The 17,614-nt window shown below is 68.6% G+C and overlaps 2 protein-coding genes across 4 annotated transcripts; one reads left to right on the top strand and one right to left on the bottom strand.

Moving 5' to 3' along the window:
* Positions 1-3,851: 3,851 nt before the first annotated feature.
* Positions 3,852-9,198, top strand: DNAJB2 (DnaJ heat shock protein family (Hsp40) member B2). 3 transcript variants are annotated; one of them, XM_038181898.2, is made up of 10 exons: positions 3,864-3,998; positions 4,882-4,971; positions 5,706-5,815; positions 6,237-6,290; positions 6,389-6,508; positions 6,635-6,724; positions 6,833-6,938; positions 7,053-7,123; positions 7,371-7,592; positions 8,530-9,198. In XM_038181898.2, the coding sequence occupies exons 1-10, from the start codon at positions 3,874-3,876 to the stop codon at positions 8,538-8,540; spliced, it is 999 nt and encodes a 332-aa protein (XP_038037826.2). In that variant the 5' UTR covers positions 3,864-3,873; the 3' UTR covers positions 8,541-9,198. The 3 variants fall into 3 exon arrangements, with proteins under 3 accessions (XP_071896926.1, XP_038037826.2, XP_071896927.1); XM_072040825.1 differs by lacking the exon at positions 8,530-9,198 and having other exon boundaries at positions 3,852-3,998; positions 6,392-6,508; positions 7,371-8,518; XM_072040826.1 differs by lacking the exon at positions 8,530-9,198 and having other exon boundaries at positions 3,873-4,032; positions 6,392-6,508; positions 7,371-8,517.
* PTPRN (protein tyrosine phosphatase receptor type N) lies at positions 9,127-17,583 on the bottom strand. The gene is made up of 23 exons (XM_072040819.1): positions 17,427-17,583; positions 16,041-16,091; positions 15,760-15,873; positions 15,480-15,585; positions 15,220-15,391; positions 14,793-15,117; positions 14,553-14,669; positions 14,411-14,478; positions 14,040-14,326; positions 13,846-13,932; positions 13,673-13,752; positions 13,518-13,582; positions 11,960-12,172; positions 11,639-11,848; positions 11,397-11,544; positions 11,190-11,263; positions 11,020-11,097; positions 10,740-10,859; positions 10,439-10,605; positions 9,986-10,039; positions 9,825-9,889; positions 9,669-9,742; positions 9,127-9,575 (listed from the first exon to the last, which is right to left on the bottom strand). Exons 1-23 carry the CDS (start codon positions 17,524-17,526, stop codon positions 9,504-9,506), a joined length of 2,847 nt encoding a protein of 948 aa, XP_071896920.1. The 5' UTR covers positions 17,527-17,583; the 3' UTR covers positions 9,127-9,503.
* Positions 17,584-17,614: the final 31 nt, after the last annotated feature.

The following is a 17,614-nucleotide window of genomic DNA, read 5'->3' on the forward strand; positions in this document are numbered from 1 at the left end:
ACAAGGGCAGACACTGCCAGGGACTTGCCACTCACAAGTGCCTCCAGTCCTTGCAACAGCCCCCCGTTGTTTATGGCACTACATTTAGAGAGTGGACGTATTTCTTAGTTCCTGATTTATGCCAAACAGCCCTTTGTTGCGAGTTATTGTGAAAGGTTGTCTCTTGGTGTGAAAACACCCTTCTCACCAGAGGAGAAGTGCTGCTGCAGTAGAGGAACTGCTGCCAGCAGGGCTGGCCGGCCCCAGCACCAAACCTCTTCCAGAACCCTGTTAGCTGGTCCAAGTGGACCAAGCTGAGACTCAGCAAAGGCCTTAAAGTATCTTTAAGGCAGATGCAGATAGGAAGGGATCTGCTCAGGTGAGAAGACAGATGTCTAAGACCTGCTGGCTGTAAGGGTATCAAAGCACTGTCACCCCCGGGGCCAAGGAGCCTTCCTTTGTGGGTGTCCTCAATAACCAGGGGTGGCTTCTGCTGCAGAGGAGCGGATGGGCTGCAGAGCACCGAACTGATCCGGCAGGAGCTATCTCTGCTGGGGCTGAGCTGGAGCAGCGTAATTGCTGGTTCAGATCAAATGAAGCCAGTTGTGAAATGCCTGCTGCATGGCCCGCAGCGCGCGCCGCGTTACAGGAACAATAAAGCTAATTCCAGATCTCGCCGCAGTCCTAAGCCCTGACTCACCGGGCGGCAGCCAGGGCAGGGAGGCGCTCCCAGGGCCGCAGCCTCTCACCCGTGCTTGTCCCCAGCCTGCAAGGCTACGAGGGCCGGGCGGACGAGTCGGGACTGGCCGTCCCCGGGGTGCCCCAGCCCTGCGTGAGCAGCCTCCCTCGCTCAGAGGCTGGCTGCGTGTCACCGCCTTGCCTCACCTCCTGGGAAAAGCGGCTACACACCCACGGGAGTGAAACAAAACCCAGGCTGGCTAATTGCAGTGACTTCATGTTGGGGCTCTGAGCATGCCTGGCGTGAACCGGCTGCCCCCAGGCAGGTGATGGAGGGGCTGAGCCCGCCCAGGTGCCCTGCGCTCATGGGTACGGGCGGCAAGGAGGAGTCAGCGCTGCTTTCCCCTGCCCTCTCACCACTGGGAATAGGAGGGCAATGAATCCTGCATGGCCAGGTGATGCTAGAACCCCTGGAGGGGCTCACTGAAAGGGGTTTGGACAGCCGTGTGTAAGGGGTTTTCCACGCTGTGTGCAATGCAAGCAGCTTGTCAGCCAGCGGGCACGCTGCGAAAGCAGCCTGGAGTCCCGGGGATTGCTGCAGAGTCGTTAAAAGCGGAAGGATGGTGCTGGCGGCTGGCCAGACACCAGAGGATTTCAGAGGGAAACAGTTAAGGAGATAAAAGATGCATTTAATAACCGGGGCAGGCAATGGCTCCCGGGGCGCTCCCCTCTCCAGCACGGCTCCAGCCCGGGGTGTCCGACTGGGTCTGTGTGGAGCCAGGGGCTGGACCCCGTGATCCTTGTGGTTCCTCCCAGCTCGGGATATGCTGCCACCACCTCACCAAGCTGTGCTATCCCGTGATTTTCTTAGCAGCCACTTCCTTTCACTGTGGGCTGTGAACCCTGGGGACTGCCCACTACAAAGGCCCCAGCAGTACATCTTCTGCCTGACAAGCACAGATTTGCTATTGATGCACCTGGTGCCTCCTTAGCAGTGCAGGATAATAAACAGGCTGGCTTGGCATGTCCAGTAAATCCTCTGGTAAAACACAGAAACCTGCTCTGGAAGGCGAGGATGATGCCTCCAGCAAGCTGCTGTGCTCCTCTGCTACCTGCACCGTCCGAAAGCATCTCCTTGAGGAGCCTCTCCCGCTGCAACGTTGTCCTTTGCTTCTTCTGTGGGACAGGAAAACAGATTATTCTAGTCCTCTTTGCAGCAACGTTGGGATTTATTTGAACTCTGTCACCATCACCTCCTGCCAGCTCCCAAGTAAGGGTGTTGTGCCAGCAGTGCAGATCTGCATCAGCCAGACGTGTAATCGTGCTGGAAAAAGACAACACATCTGCATCGCAATACCTGCCCTCCCCGGGACAAGACTGCTCAGTATTAAACACATTTCTTCAGTCTTTAATTCTTTGCTGACACAATCCAAACTAATTCTTCTGCTATTTTTTCCCCTCTGGCTTTATCAGTAATCTAGAGTTTTCTGGTTTGACTGGCTTATTTTCCTAACTCTTGCAGTGATGTCAGATTTACTTTCTGATTTACTAACAGCTCTCCAAGATCCTCAGTCAGGTCCATTAATAATCCCAGTGTGGTGCTGATGAATTGGAAACATTAATTTTGGCAGGTGATGCTTCACTTGCCGTTTTGTGATGGGTGCTATCAGAACTACAGCCTTCTCCATCGCACCCACAGCATTGCACTGCTGTTTAGGCACCAATGGCTACGGAAAACAGCAGAATGCTGAAAATCCCCCTCACCTCTCCTGGCCCTTTAGGGATTTAAGGATTTGAAGGGGCTTGGGAGCATGTGGGCACGAGCATGTTGGTGTGTGCATGAAATCAGCTGCGGTGCTGCCTGGGCACATGTGTGCGCTCATGGCAGATAACCTACTTAATCACGCGCTCCTGCCACCTCCGCCTGCCGCAGACTCTGCTGATTTAAAATCTGCAAACACCTCAGTTTTGCCTGGGCTTGGCTTGGGCAGCAGCCCTGGCGTCAGCGCGCACGAGCAGCCCCGCGGGGTGGTGCCTCGCGTACACAGCCTGGGTCTGTCGGGGTGCTGAAGCCAGCCCAAAGCAGGGCCCTGCTTGAACAAAAGTTGCCCTGCCGCGGCTGTTTCTTGCTTCTCCATCCTTCTGCACTTGCTCCTGCTGAAAGCACCAGGATGACTTTTCCCTCCTAGGTTTGGGCAGGCTGCTGGGGAGATCAGGGCGCTGGGAAGCATGGACACAGCTGGCTTAGGGTGCTGCCATCAGGATGGGTGGCACTGCCTCCTGAGATGGCTTTTCTCCTCTCCTGGAGCCCACTAAACTGCTGTGGCTGTGCTTCCCAGTGCATTGCATGTGGAGCTGGCAGAAGGGAAGGGAGATGGCTGGATGCGATGTGGGACCCTGGGCATGCAGCTCCCTGTGCAGTTCAAACCCCCGACTACGAATGCTGCTTTGCAGCCTGCAATAACACTGTGATGTAGCACATAACTGCCAGTTTTGAGGAGGCTGTGGAAAGGGTTGTGTTCTGAGGCAATCAAAAGCTGAAACGTTGTGCAGCGCTGAAAAAAAAAAAGTCTCTTACCGTGTGGCTTGCACAATTATTATAGCAAACTCTCTGATGCAATTCAGCTGACTTCCTGAGATAAGGGGCGCCCGGGACTACACAAAAAAGTTCCGTTGGGGTCAGGCCCCACTGCCCCCCAGCCCTCCCTCCCCTCTCCTTTTCGCGAGGGCAGGCAGGGTGCTGCGGCCGCAGCGGGGCGCACGGCGGCGGCCGGGTCCCGGCACCCCGGGCTCCCATCCTGCGGCTCCCCCTGGTGCCCAGGCCGGCCCGGTGCCGGCGCTGAGTCACCGCAGCTGTCCCCAACGCTGTCACCTCCTGCCGGTGCCAGCAGGGGCTGCGCCGGGCGGTGGCTCGGCACTACGGGCCGCGGGGGTACCACGGGGGGTGTGCGCCCCGGCGGGGCGGCCGCGACCCTGCTGCGGGACAAGGCTGGGACAGCAGCACCGAGGAGCCCCGTCCTCCATCCTCCATCCTCCGGTCCTCCCGTACAGCGGGGAGAGACGGGGCCGGAGCCGGAGCCGTGCCCGGTGCCGCCCCGGGGGCGCGGGGACATGGGGACGTGGGGACATGGGGACGGGGACGGTACGACGTAACACCCCGAACCCTCTCCCGCACCAATTCTTCCCCATGACCTCACCGACGTGAAAGGCGGCCCCATGACGCCACAGGGCGGCGGCGCTTGGGTTGGCTGCGGCCGCTGCTCGTCAAGCAGCAGGACCCGCCTCCAGCCCCCGCTGCGGCCCGGGCCGGGGGACGCGGGACGCGGGGCGCGGGCGGCCCGGTACGGGCGGGGAGGGCTCGGCTGCGGCAGCGAGGTGGGCACGGGGACGGGGGGATCGGGGTGCGGCAGGGAAACGGGGGGCCGGGGGCGCACGGGGGCACCGGGGCGCACGGGAAGCGGGGACGCACTTGGAACAGGGGCGCACGGGGAGCGGGGCGCACGGGCACCAGGGCGCACGGGGAGCGGGGCGCACGGCGGGCACCGGGGCGCACGGTGGGGAGCGGGGACGCACGGGTCCGGGCCCTTCCCGTGCAGCCGGTGCGGCGGTCCTTCCCCTGCCGGTGGCCTAGATCCGCTGGCCGCAGCCCAGGGCTGCCCGCCGGTGGCGGGGGGAGAGACGGAAACTTCCAGCAGCTGCGCAGCGCCCGTCGCACCGGGCCGGGCCGCTCCCCCCGCGGCTAGCGGGCAGGGCGCCGTGTTTACAGCCCGGTGCCGGGGCCAGCGCCGGGCAGGGCGAGACGGAGCCGCCGGCCCCGGTTGTGGCTGTGCCGGGGCGGGGGGGCACCGGCTACTGCCGTGCCGATCTTGCCGCCCTGCTGAGCCCCTGATCCGCTAAGGCCTAATAGGCACTAAGCGCCTTATAGCGGGGGGGGGGAAGAGGGCAGCCTCCATACCACCCCCAGTCGGGGTGCAGTGCACCGGCATCCCTTGCCTGGGTGAGCTGCGGGGCTGGGGGGGGCACCCGGTGGGGGGCAGGAGGGTTTGGGGAGGGCACAGCTGGGGACAGAGGTGACGCAGCTGCTGGGAGCGGCGTGCCACCGGAGCTAATAGGGATGCTGCTGGGTTAGGGGGTGACAGGGGCGGTGGGGAGGGTCCGTATGGGACCTGGGGCGGGCAGTGCTCTCAGTGCTGTGTGCTGCCTGACGCTGCCGTTCCTCCCCAGCGTCCCCGCGGGACGGCCGCGCACCATGGTGGACTACTACGAGGCGCTGGGCGTGAGCCGCACCGCCACCGCCGACGACATCAAGAAGGCGTAAGCCTGTGCCAGGCGTGTGCCGAACCCCGGCACGGCCCCTGGCCTCAGTCTCCATCCGTGTCCCGGCGCGGGTTGGCGCTGCCCGGCCGTGCAGCACAAAGGCTGTCCTTGTTGGGGGCTGGTGCCGCTGTGCCCGCTCTCGGCACGGGGCTCAGGGTGGGCGCGGGGTCCTGCTGGTGTTCATGAGGGTCTCCTTGTCCCAGAGCCCCGAGCCAGCTGAAAGGGGGAGAGGGAGAAAAGTCGATGTGAAGCCGTGTGGCTGGGTGCTGGGAGAGCTTGCAGAGCCCAGCCGTGCCCCCGGCACTGCCATGGCTGCGTGCCCAGGCGCCCTGCAGGGAGCAGAGCCCAGCACGGCTCCGGGGACCCATTAGCCCCCAGGAAGGGACAGCGTGGGGACCGATGCCCGAGCTGGCGTGCGCCATCGACCCGCTTGTCCTGCCCTGCCAGTGGGGGGGGGGGGGAGCGGGATGCCCGGGGCCAAATGAGGGGGTGGGGATAGGAAACAGCTGCGGGAGGGTTTGTGGCAGTGCGGGTGACATTGCAGGGAAGGCAGGAGCAGCGAGGCCATCCCTGTGTGCACGGGGCCTGGGACAGAGCTGGGGCAAAGGGCTGAAGGGAGAGGCTGTGAGTCAGAAGGGCACCAGGGGCTGGTGTAAACCTCGGGGATGCTCAGAGGGGCTGGGCTGGCCCAGAGGCTGTGGCGTGCCCACTGCTGACTGTCCCCTGTGCAGGTACAGGAAGGCAGCGCTGAAATGGCACCCGGATAAAAACCCAGACAACAAGGAATACGCCGAGCAGAAGTTCAAAGAAATCGCCGAGGCCTACGAAGTGCTGTCGGACAGTAAGAGGCCACGATGCTGTGCCGCATGTCCCCCCCTGCCCTTGGGGCTGCTTACCCCGACACCCCGTGTGCCCTGCTGGGCTCACCTGGTGGGCACCCCCGGGCTGTGTGAATGCCCCCGTCCCCAGGAGGCAGCAGGGCTCTCCTGCAGCCTGCGGGGCTGGGCTGCCTGCTCAAAAAAAGGCTCTCGTGAGCGATGGTGCCCAGGGGGAGGTCTCCCCGCTGGGGCTGGCGCAGCCTTGAGTGGTGCTGGTGGCTCAGGGGGAGCAGCGGGGGCTGGTGCCACCCCCATTCCCTCGCTCCCCACTGCTCTGCACCCCCTTTGGCTGTGGGAGCATCACCGCTCTGTGCCCGTGCTGCTGCTTTTGGGGCCATGCCTGGCTCCCGGCTCCCCCCCAGCCTCCCTCTCTTCTCCTTCCAGAGCAGAAGCGCGATATCTACGACCGCTATGGCAAAGAGGGCCTCATGGGGGCAGGTGAGTGGGGGCAATGAGGGCTACAGGGGGCTACTGCACCCCCTGGAGCTCCCACCCTCCTGGGGGTCCCCACTTAACCCTGTGCCTCTTCCCTGCAGCAGGACCGGGGGGCTCCAGGGCCGACGCCGGGGCCCCCGAGTTCACCTTCACCTTCCGCAGTGCCCACGACGTTTTCCGGGAGTTTTTCGGCGGGCGAGACCCCTTCGCTGACTTCTTTGGTGCGTGTGGGGTGGGAGGGGAACAGGGGCCGGGGCTGGGGTCCTGGGGCGGCTGTGGAGCTCGGGGACGGTTGGATGCTGTGGGGTCAGGGGGCTGCTGCTGACGGGGGGCTCCCTGCCTTGCAGATGAGATGCTGCCCTTCTCCGAGCTGCGAGGAGCCGGCCACCGGCACCACGGAGGGGGCCACTTCTTCTCCGCGTTCCCTGGCTCCTCAGGTAGGGGAATCACCGGCTCCTGGTGCTGCTCACGCCTGGGCAGCGCCCGGTTTGTCCCCGTGTGCCCCGAGCCCCCCCGGGCGCTGACGCCGTGGCTCCTTTTGGCAGATTTCTTCGCCTCGTCCTTCAGCTCCGGCGCCGACGCGGGGCTGGGTTTCCGCTCCGTCTCCACCTCCACCACCTTCGTCAACGGCCGGCGCATCACCACCAAGCGGTGAGGTGCTGGGTGCTGCTCGCACCCTGCGGCTGGCTGCCGGGGTGCCGGGGCTGCCGGCTGACTGTCTGTCTGTCCATCTGTCCATCTGTCTGTCCGTCCGTCTGGCTGCAGGATCATCGAGAACGGGCGGGAGCGCGTGGAAGTGGAGGAGGACGGGGAGCTGAAGTCGATCCACATTGACGGTGAGAGGCCGCCTCGGGGCTGGCCGTGCCGCCTGCACCCTCTCCTTTTTGGGGACCCCCTCCTCCTTTTGGGGGGGGGCTGCGGGGTGCTGCCTCAGGGCTTGGATTCGGGCAGGTTTGGGATTTTTGGGGCAGGCGTGGACGCGATGCAGCTCCACGCTGGGGCACATCCAGCAGGGGGGGGACACCGGGATTTGGGGAGGTTGGGACCCGCTGCCAGTAACCCCCCTTCCCTCCCGCCCCGCAGGTGTCCCGGACGACATGGCGCTGGGGCTGGAGCTGAGCCGGCGGGAGCAGCGAGCCTTCCCCAGCCCGCGCCCCCCCTCGCCCCCGCCGCCCGCCCCGCAGCGGCCCCACAGCTCCTCGCCCGTCTGCCTCTACACGGACAGCGAGGACGAGGACGAGGACTTGCAGCTGGCCATGGCCTACAGCCTGTCCGAGATGGAGGCCGCGGGGCACCACCCAGCAGGTGGGCACGGCCCCAGCGCCCCCCCGGCCCCGGGGGGCAGCCCCGGCCCCCCTGCCGCCGGCACGGCCCGCAGGAACCGGGGGGGACCCGCGCGGGAGCCCCCCGGGGCTGGCAGCCCCTCGGCAGTGGGGCACGAGCCCGTCCCCAAAGCGAAGCAGTGGCACTGCCGCCTCCTGTGAGCGTGGGGCTGGGGGCTGCGCCCCCCCGTTCAGGAGCAGGGCCCTCTGTAGGGCACGGAGGGGAAAGGGGTGCCGGGGTCCAGCGCGGCCCCGTTACAGTGGGGTTACCCGTGGCTCAGCTCTTGCCTCCCCCAGCAAGGGCTGGGGGGCTGCGCCCTGCCTCCTCACTCTTTTTTTGGGGCGGGGAGGGGGCTGGGGGGGCCGCCAGGGTTGGCCTGGCTGCTGGGTCCTCGGCGGGGTCGCAGTAGGACGGGTGAGGTGAGTGCCTCCTGCTGCCTGCAGCCGGGCAGGGGCTGGGACAGTGCCCCCCTGCTGCCGCCCCCCCGGCCTGGCCTTGGGGGGGGGGGGCTGGGGAGGGGGCTTCGGGGGTCTCCCAGGGAAGGGTGTGTGCGTGCGTGGACTCTGCTTGGTGCCTTGTGTCCGGCTGGATGCCACCGCTCCCCCCCCTGCACCTCCTCCTGCTGCTGCCCCTGCCTGCCCCCCGCTGCCTCCCCACCACGCACCCCCCTCCTCCCACCCCCACGGGGCACTGCCACCCCCCTGCCTTGGCCTTTTGTGGGGGGGGGCACCCCAAAGCTGCACCCCCCCCGGCCGTGCACCCACGGGGAGGTGGGTGCCAGCTCGGCTGTTCTGTGCCTTGGCTCTCCTCATCCTCCTCATCCTCAGACCTTCCTCCCTCCGTCCCCGTGTCCCCCACGCCCCCAGCACTGGGTTTCACGGGTCGTGTTGTGTCCCCCCCCCTCCGCTTGTCTCCCCAGGTGTGTTCTGAGGCTGCTGCGCCCGGGGGACCCGCGCACACCCAGCCAGGAGGCTCCCCGAGCCAGGACTCCGCTTTGCCCCTGCACGGCCACCCCCTGCCACCCCCTTCCCCGGCACCCCCTGCCCCCGCAGGGTTTGGGGGGGCTATGGCCAAGCAATACCTGCGGCATTTTTTTTGGGGGGGACCTCGAGGGTGCCCTGGGGAGGCAGCGAGGGGGCTGCCGGGGGGGGCTGGAGCAGGGGGGGCTGTAGCTTAGCCCCAGCTGGCTGCTGGTGGGGTGCACCCAAAGGGGTTATGGGGGGGTTATGGGAGGCTGGGGGGGGGCAGGCAGTGATGGGCAGCAAGGCAGCAGCACTGGGCTGTGCCCCCGTGGCCCCCCCAGCCCCCATCTGCCCGCAGCAGTCAATAAAGCTGTTTGCAGGAGCCGCCTGTGGGGTGTCTCTGGCATGGGGGCAGCCCCAAAAAAGGGGTGCATGGTACCCCCCCGGCCCTGCTGGGGGCAGCTCTGGGCTCTGTGGTACCGGCTGTGCTGCTGGGGGTGCTTTGGGGCCCGTACCCCCCCCCAGTGCCCACACAGAGGGAGGCCAGGCCGGGCTGCAGCTGCACCAACGCGACACGAGAACTTTATTCACAGCCAGATACAAAATTATATTTCTCTAGAAATTTCTCTTTCTGCTCGAGTGACGAGGGGGGAACCACACGGAGGGGAGCGGGGTGGGGGGGGCAGGACCGGGACACCCCCCCTTTGGCTGTAGGGGGGACACACATAGGTCCCCATGGCACCATCCCAGCATCGTCCCCATGTCCCCTGTGCTGTGGGGCTGGGGGCTGTGGGGCAGGCAGCGGGGTGGGGGGACAGCGAGCAGCACAGACAGCATCCTACAGGGCAGGGAGAGCGCTGGAAGCCGTGGGCAGGGGGCACGGGGTGGGGGGGGCAGAGGAGACGAGAGGGAAGGGGGGGTCTGGTGGCCGTCACTGCGGCAGTGCCTTCAGGATGGCGTTCACCTCCTCGGCCACCGCCGTCAGCGCGAACTCAAACTGGTCCTGGGGGAGCAGGGGAGGGGGTGAGCAGGGGAGGGGGGTGAGCCTGAGGGTGGCCCCCCCCTCTCAGGGAAACCAGGGAGGGTTTTGGGGTACCTTGGTTTGCACCATGCCGGGCCGCTGGTCGCGGATGTGCTCCAGCGTGGCGGCGATGTCGATCTCCTTCACGCCTGGGGGAGAGGCAGGAGGAGGGGGGGGGGGGTCAGGGCTGAGCCCCCCAGCACCCCCAGCCCCCCCGTGGCACCGCCCTACCTTTGGCCATGCGGTTCAGGACCATGTCCACCAGGATGTAGGTCCCGGTCCTGCCCGCGCCGTCACTGCAAGAGGCAGGTGCTCGTTACGGGGTGGGCAGCTCCGGGGGGGTGCCCACCCCCACCTCAACCCCCCCATCCCCGTCCCCATCCCTGGGGTACCTGCAGTGCACGATGATGGGGCAGGAGCGGCCCCGGTAGCACTTGTTCACCTTCCTGCAAGGACAAGAGGCGGCAGCACGTCAGCGCCCTGCCCTGCCCTGCCGGGGGGCAGCGGCACGGCACGGGGTGGGGGGTCCTGCCCTCGGTGCCCTCCATCCCCCCCAGTATGGGATGGAGCCGGCGGTGGTGGCAATGGGGTGGGGGGGCGGCTCCGTCCCCGCTGCGCTCCCGGCACGCTCCCTGCGGCAGGCACGGCTGCCAACGATCACTTTTGTGACTATGCAACTGGAGCCAGATTACTAGCTGCAAATCACAAAAATGACGCCGGCAGCTGCGAGAGAGGGACGGACACACAGACACACGGACACACAGACAGACAGACAGGACACCCCCCCCCGGGCACCCTGAGCGGTGCCGTGTGTCCCCCCCGCACCCCGGGGGCTCTCAGCTCACCTGCGGAAGTCGAGCAGGGGCCGGGTGGTGGCGGGGATGCCGTCGGCCGGCCAGCTGAGGAAGTGGAACTGGGTGAGGGTGCGGGTCTCCTGTGACTGCACGTTCTTCAGGTAGAAGCTGCGCACCAAGAAGTCCTCGCACCAGATGTGCTCCGACACCAGGTTCACCTGCCCGGGGTGGGGGGGACACGGGGAGGGGGGACAGGGGATGTGGAGGGGGTTCCTCGCACCGCACGGCCCCGCGCTGGGTAAAAAGCGTGGGTAAAAAGCGGTGCCCCCGGGAGCCCCTGGCCCCCGCTTGCCTCGTAGATGTGGTACAGGGAGGAGCCTTCGTCCGGCCAGTAGCGGTCACACTGCTTCACGCTGTCCTCGGCCAGGGGGCTCAGCATGACGATGACGGTGCAGCCGTGCTCCCACACCATCTGTGTGCACGGCACCGTGCCCGTCACCGCGCGGGGACAGCCCAGGCACCGTGGCCAAGGTCCTGGGACACAGCTGGACCACGGCGAGCAGCACCGGGAGCAGGATGGAGGAGCCCCGGCCGTGTTTTGGGCAGCCCCCAGGCTGCTGGGGGACGCTCACCTGCCAGAAGTCGGCGATGGTGTGGGACAGGGGGCCCTGCGTGGCGATGTACGCCGGCATCCGCGGGTCGTGCTCGATCTGCAGGGGACAGCGGGGTCACGCTCTGCATCCCAGGTGCCGGGATGGCTGTGTTGTGGGATAGCCCCCCCGGGACCCCCCATCTCACTCACGATGGGGCTGGCGTTGATGAAGTCACTGCGGGAGGGGTTGCTCTCGGCTTTCAGCTTGATCCGCACGTGGTCATCTGCGGAGAAGGAGCCGGGGAGGCCGTCAGCACGCGGGGCAGCACCCGCCAGCTCCGCGGGGCGCAGCACAGCCTGCCTCGGCCCCCCAGCATCCCACTGCCCCCCCCGGCAGCACATCCCCGGGCTGCTCACAGGGCACGTAGTCCGGGTTGCGGTTCTTCTTCAGGTTGGCTTCGCTCTGGGCGATGGAGCAGACGCTGGGCTCAGCCTGGTACGCGCACAGAGCCTGCCACTCCTTGGCCAGCCGGTCCCGGTTGCGCAGGTGGTCCTCCATGTACGCCTGGCACAGGGAGGGGGGGGGGCGAGGGTCAGCGCGGTGCCAGGGGGGTCCCCGAGGGGTCACGTCCCCGCTGGAGGGGTGTCGGGGGTCTCACCAGGATCATGTGCCCGGTGGAGATGTCCATGTTGGACTGCACGGGCTCCTCGCACCAGGAGGGCGTGCTGCTGTGCGAGCTGGGGCTGTGCTGCGGGGCGTCGCTGAACTGCGACGAGACGCTGCTCACCCGCGACGTCTCCGCCGCCGCCGCGGGGGCCTCGGCACGGCCAAACAGCGACTTGGTGGCCATGTGCTGGCGGCACAGCTCCTGGGGACACCGGCCAGGACCACGGCCCTCAGCTGCGGGGCACCCCCACACCCCAACCCGGGGTGCCCCCGCTGCGGTTCGGCCGCCTCCCGATGCGCCCAGCTCCCCTACCTGGTACTCGAGGGTGCTGTCGGCGGCCCCCTCGGGCCCCAGGGCGGCCAGGCGCTCCTTCTCGCGCTGCCTGGCGTGCTGCCGCAGGCAGAAGGCGGCGGCGGCCGCGATGGAGACGCCGGCCACGCAGGCCAGGGCGATGAAGGTGAGCAGCACCGAGTGGAAGCCGTCCCCGAAGCGGGAGGGGTGCGGGTAGGCGGCCGCCTCGTTTCGCTGGGGGCAGAGCCGAGCAGGGGTTAGCGGAGGGGGCATCAGCACGGGGGCAGACCCCGTCCTGCAACATTTTGGGGGCTAAAAACGGAGCGAAGGTGGCTGGGGCTGCGCTGCTGCTCCCAGCACACGGCTAGGGCAGAGCCGGTGGCCCCATGGGGATGCGTGTGGCACTGTGCGCCCACCTCACACTCGTGTCCCGGGGGGTGCAGCCTGCTTCCTACTGCTCCCAGCCCCTGGGGGCTGCTCCCCGGGCACCCCCAGCCCAGGCTGCCCCATTCCTGGCCCTTCTCCCCCAGCTCCTGCCCACCCACCCCATGAGGCTGCCCCTCCTCATCCCACATGCTGTGCCAGCAGGGTGCCGAGCCCTGGCTGGGTGAGCCCCCCAAGGCCAAGCCCCCCTCCTGCCGTGTCCCCCCCCAAAAAACAAACCCCGGACACCCAATGCGGCGCTGCAGCCCGGCATTACCTCACTGCCTCAGGCTGCCATTGGCCACGTACCGCCGGGTTAGCAGGGGGATGCGGCGTCACCGCCACCACCACCCTCATCCTCACCATCCCCATGGCATCCCGCACGCTGCCGGGGATGCCCCCACACCAGGGGAGGCCCCGGGGGGGCCCAGCTTTTTGCCACCCCCTCCCCAAGGCTGTGGCGAGCACGGTGCCTGCAGCCCCAAGGGAGGCCCCCACCTCTCATCCTGCCCCCTCCCCAAGCCCACAGCGGGGCAGGGGACTGAGATGGGGCCCGAGCTCGCCCGGAACGGGGGGGGTCCCCGCAGCAAAAGCTGCTCCAGCCTCCTGCGAGCGCCGCTGCCTCATCTCCCTCATCATTGTCACATCCAGTGGCGTTGCCATAGCGATGCTGATGGAGATGCTGCCTCGGTGCCCAGGGCCCCCCTCCATGGTCCCCAAATCCCCCCCACCCTACCCATGGGGCAGGAGGGTGGGAAATGGGGACCCGGGGCTGGCTGTCCCCCACCTCTGGCCCCACTCCCCTGTCCCAGGAGATGGCTCCCGAGGCCCCAGAGGAGCACGGGGAGGGGGTGCCCCCCTCCCAGCAGATGGCTGCTGCTCCGTGCCTGCCCCCCGCTGTTCCCTGGGGGATGGCATTTTCCCTGCCTGGTCCCCAGGGTGCTCGGGGCACAGCACAGGGCTAGGATGCCCAGCCCTTGCTGGAGTAGGGTGTGCAGGCTGTAGGGAAATGAGGGTATGAGATCAGCCCTGGGGGCACAGCCTGTAGCCCCCCTGACCTTAGAGGATGCTGCCCCCTGCTCCCCGGGGACCCCCAGAGCCCCACGCTCCCCGTTGCCCACCCCGGCCCCGAGGGACGCCCGCGCCGTGCCCCTACCTCTCCCACTCCCGTCTGCACGATCTTCAGGCCCAGCTCTGCCTCCAGCTCTGCCTTCATTTGCTCTGTGGATGGAAGATGCTCAGATAGAGGGGAAAGAGAAAAAAGGGGAGGGGGGTCAGGAGCAGGGGAACCCCATCCCCGATCCCACTCACCCGCCCTGCTGGCCACGTCGGCCAGCGAGAGGTTCTGGGCGTTCTGCCGGACACGGAAGGTGAGCGCAGGACCCACGACGCTGCCAGGGGACACAGGGTGAGACCGGGGCGTGCAGACCCCATCCCCATCCCCTCTCCTCCCCGGGTGGCCACACAACGCCCCGCTCCCTCACCTGATGTTGATGAAGCTGGCGGTGGAGAGGTGCACGCGCTTGGCGAGGAGCTCCAGCAGCCGCACACCAGCGGCCAGCCCCAGTGGCCTGCGGGGAGCAGAGGCAGGGTGAGGAGGGGGCTGCGGGGGGGTACACGGCCCCTACACCAGGGTTGGGGTCCGCACAGGCTCGGGGAGCCCTGCTGTGGCTCTCACTTCTGGTCTGTGACGATGTAGCCGTACTCATCTGGTGGCCGTGTGCCACGCTGCGCCCCACCGCTGCCCTTCGCCTCCGTGTAGCTCTTCTTCTCCACCGCCACCAGCATCCCAGGGCCGAGCGTATCCCCCCCGTGCCCCCGCTGTGGCTCTGCTGGGGGGGCTGGCGAGTAGCCTCCCCGGCCCCTGGGCACCTCCACGGGGGAGCTGCTGGTGGTTTTGAGGGGCGGTGGGGTGGAGGAAGGGGGCACCAGCTCCTCTCCGTGCTGCATGTCCCCTTCTGTCACCTGCAGGGGGGGAAGGGAGGCGCTGGGACCCCTGAGGAGGGCTCTGGGGGGGCTGCGCCCCCTCCCCACGCACGCACACCCCACCTGGGGCACGGCAGCACCCTGCTGCAGGCTGACACGTTTCGCTGTGGGCGCTTCGGGGCTGGCAGCACCTGGGAAGGAGAGAAATGGAGATCCTGAGAGGAGAGGCAGCACCCCACGCCCAGAGACCCCACGCCCTACTCACCAGAGCTCTGGAGCAGCTGGAGCAGGGCGGAGAGGCTGCTCAGCTGCTGGGGGCTCAGCTCGGGCAGCCCCAGCCCGTAGCTGGCCAGGAGGGAGGCCAGCCTCTTCAGGGAGGCGTCTGCAAGAGGGCACAGCGTCGGGTCAGAGCCCTGCAGCACCCAAGGGCTTGGGAAGCAGGAGGCAGGGGTTTGGGGTGGGATATGCTGCACCAGGCGTGAAGGCAAACGGGATGGAGCCGTACCTGTCTGCGCAGGGGGTGGCTGGGCAGCCAGGGGTGCCGGCTGCTCCCGCTCCTCCACGTCCCTGAGGTCTCCAGGGAGCCGCAAGCCGTGCGGGAGCCGGGTGCCGGCGGGGTCCGTGCGGCCGTTCTTCTCCCGGGGCAGGGAGAGCACGGCCAGGTCCTGGAAGAGATGCCCCCCATCTGCCCCCGGCTGCCCGCCATAGGAGGGCACGGGGCCGGCCCCAAAAAGGGCCTGGGCAGGCACCCGGCCCAGCAGCGAGGCGGTTTCGGGGCTCTGCCTGGCCGTGCTGCCGGGGAGCTGGTGCGCGCCGTCCTGGTAGCCAAACTGCAACCAGAGCCGTGCCCAAGGGTCAGAGCCCGCTGCGCTCCCACCACCCCGTCCCCAGCACCGGGGGCACAGCAGGGGGACAGCAGAGGGGCCGCACACCTTGTGGTAGGAGTAGGGGTGCAGCACGGCCTCCTCGTAGCCCAGCTGGGGCGGGGGGGGCAGCAGGAGGTGCTCCAGGTAGCGCTGCAGCAGGGCGGCGGGCAGCCCCGCGGGCACGCCGGGCTCCGGGGGCAGCAGGGCTCGGCGGGGGGAGCCGCGCAGGGGCAGGAACCTGGGAGGGAACGGCACCGGTGGTCCATTCAGTTATGGGGCGCCCCCAGCACCAGCGGGGGGGAGGCTGGAGGCTGGCCCTGCCCTACCTGTCCCTGGCCGCGGGCTCCAGCGAGGGCGGCGGGCGGAGGCGGGGGATGCGCTCCATCTCCTGCGAGATCACGTACTGGGTGACGCCGTCCTGCCACGACAGCCCTGAGCACGGAGGGGGCCGTGAGGCACCACGAGGCTGCCCTGGGATCCAGCCGGCCCTGCCTTCGGCCCCGTTCCCCCCAAGGTCAGGCCGGCAGGACCCCAAACGCTCCCACACCCCACAGTGCCACTGCAAACGTGGCCCGATGCCCCGTCCCCGCGGCGCTGCCCCCTCACCTTGTGCCATGAGGTGCCGCAGGACATCCTGCAGGCGCTGCAGCACCGGGGAGGTGACCTGGAAGTAGGGCCTGTCCTGCGCCGAGCCCGCCTGGCACTGCCCAAACAGCCCATCTGCAACACAGCGGGGGCAATGGGGCACGGGGGGGCAAACAAACACCCCGGGGCGGAGAAAGGGGGCTCCTTTCTCCTGCCGTGCCCCCCCGAGTCGCCCTGCATCCTCCCCAGCGCCTTGGAAAGGGCAGGGACACGGCCCCCCCCCGGCACCTCCAGGCACTTACCCTGCACACACACCTCCTGGGGGGCGCAGAGCCTCCGGTCAAACAGGCAGCCTGGGCGGACAGACAGACAGACAGGGGCAGGGCAGTCAGGAGGGGGGGTCCCAATGGGGTTTGCTCAGCAGCAGCGGGACGGACACCTGCCTGGGGACCCCTGCTCGCCGCCTAAGCGCCACAGGGGTGTCTGGGGGGGGGGCAAAGCCTGGTGGCACCGGGCCTCAGCGCATGGCTTCCCCGTCCCCAAAGCCACGAGGGGAGCTCTGGGTCTGGCTCTGGGGATTGGGGGAAGCCTGGAAGGCTTTGGGGTGCCCACAACGGTTGGGAAGGGACGGCTGGGAGCTGCGAGACCCCGTCTGTCGCCCACCCACACGTGGCACTACGAGGCGGGGACCCGCTCTGCCTGCGCGGGGGGACCCCAGGCACACGCATATGGGGCGGGGGGGGGTCCACGCTGGTTTCGGGGGGCAGCGCTGGGGCGGGGGGCGGCTTCCCCCTTCCTCCCCCCCGCATCTCGGTCCAAGACCGTCAGCAGCGAGACGGCAGCAGGCGATGACTCAGCCCCGGATGGCGAGGAAGGAACGAGAAAACAACCGGGGGGAGGGGAGGGAGGGGCCCGCCGAGCCCGCCGCGGGGGGGACGGGGGCGAGGGGGGGTGCAGGTGTAAGGGGGGACCCCAAAAATACCCCAAACCCCGGCACCCGCCGGCTGCACCGCGCCAGCTCCCCGGGGGGGGGGGGGGGGACACAAACGGGGGGACGGGGCAAGGAGCGGGGAGGGGGCGGCGGGGGGCGAGGGGCTGTGGTCCCGGAGGGGTGGGGGGGGCTGTGAGGGGGGTGTCTGGGGGGGGTTCCCGGGGGGGGGTCCCCGGGGGTGGCGGTGCCGGGGCTGCGGGGCCGGCCGGGCGCTGTCCGCGGTGCTGAAGCGGCGGCGCCGCGTCCCGCCGGGGGAGGCACCGGCCCCGGGAGGCCGCCCCGGGCACGGCAGGGCTCGGCCGAGGCCGCTCCGGAGCCGTCCCCGGTTGCTCCCGGGGCTGGCGGGACCCCGCGGGGCGGCCCCGGGGCCCGGCACCGGCGGTGAGTCAGCGGCTGCCGCGCTGCCGGTAACGGCACCCGGTGCCACGGAGCCCCGGGCGGGGGGGGGGGCGTGCAGGGGGACCGGGGGGGGCACCGGGGTCCCGGTAAGGAGGGGAGGGGGGGGGAACCGGGGAACCGCCGCTCGGTACCGCTGCCCGGGCCCCATCCCGGCGGCACCCCGGGGCCCGACCGGCCGCAGCCGCGGGGCTGTCCCGGTGCCGGTCCCGCCGCGCAGGGGCACCCCCGGCGGGCGGGCTCCCCCCGTCCCGGTGCATCCCGTCCCGTCCCGTCCCGTCCCGGTGTGCCCCGTCCTCACCGTGCGCGGCGGTGGCGGTGGCGCCGCGTGCCCGCAGGAGGCTCGGCGCGGCCAGCAGCAGGGCGCAGAGCAGCGCGGGGAGCAGCCGCCGCCGCCCCATGCTCCGCTCACGGCCGCACCATGGCGCGCCCGCCGCCAGCACGCGCCCCCGCCGCCAACCCGCGCCCCGCCGCGCCGCGCCGCCGGAC

Source organism: Anas platyrhynchos, chromosome 7 (assembly GCF_047663525.1).
Source record: "Anas platyrhynchos isolate ZD024472 breed Pekin duck chromosome 7, IASCAAS_PekinDuck_T2T, whole genome shotgun sequence".
In the NCBI taxonomy this organism is placed as follows: domain Eukaryota; kingdom Metazoa; phylum Chordata; class Aves; order Anseriformes; family Anatidae; genus Anas; species Anas platyrhynchos.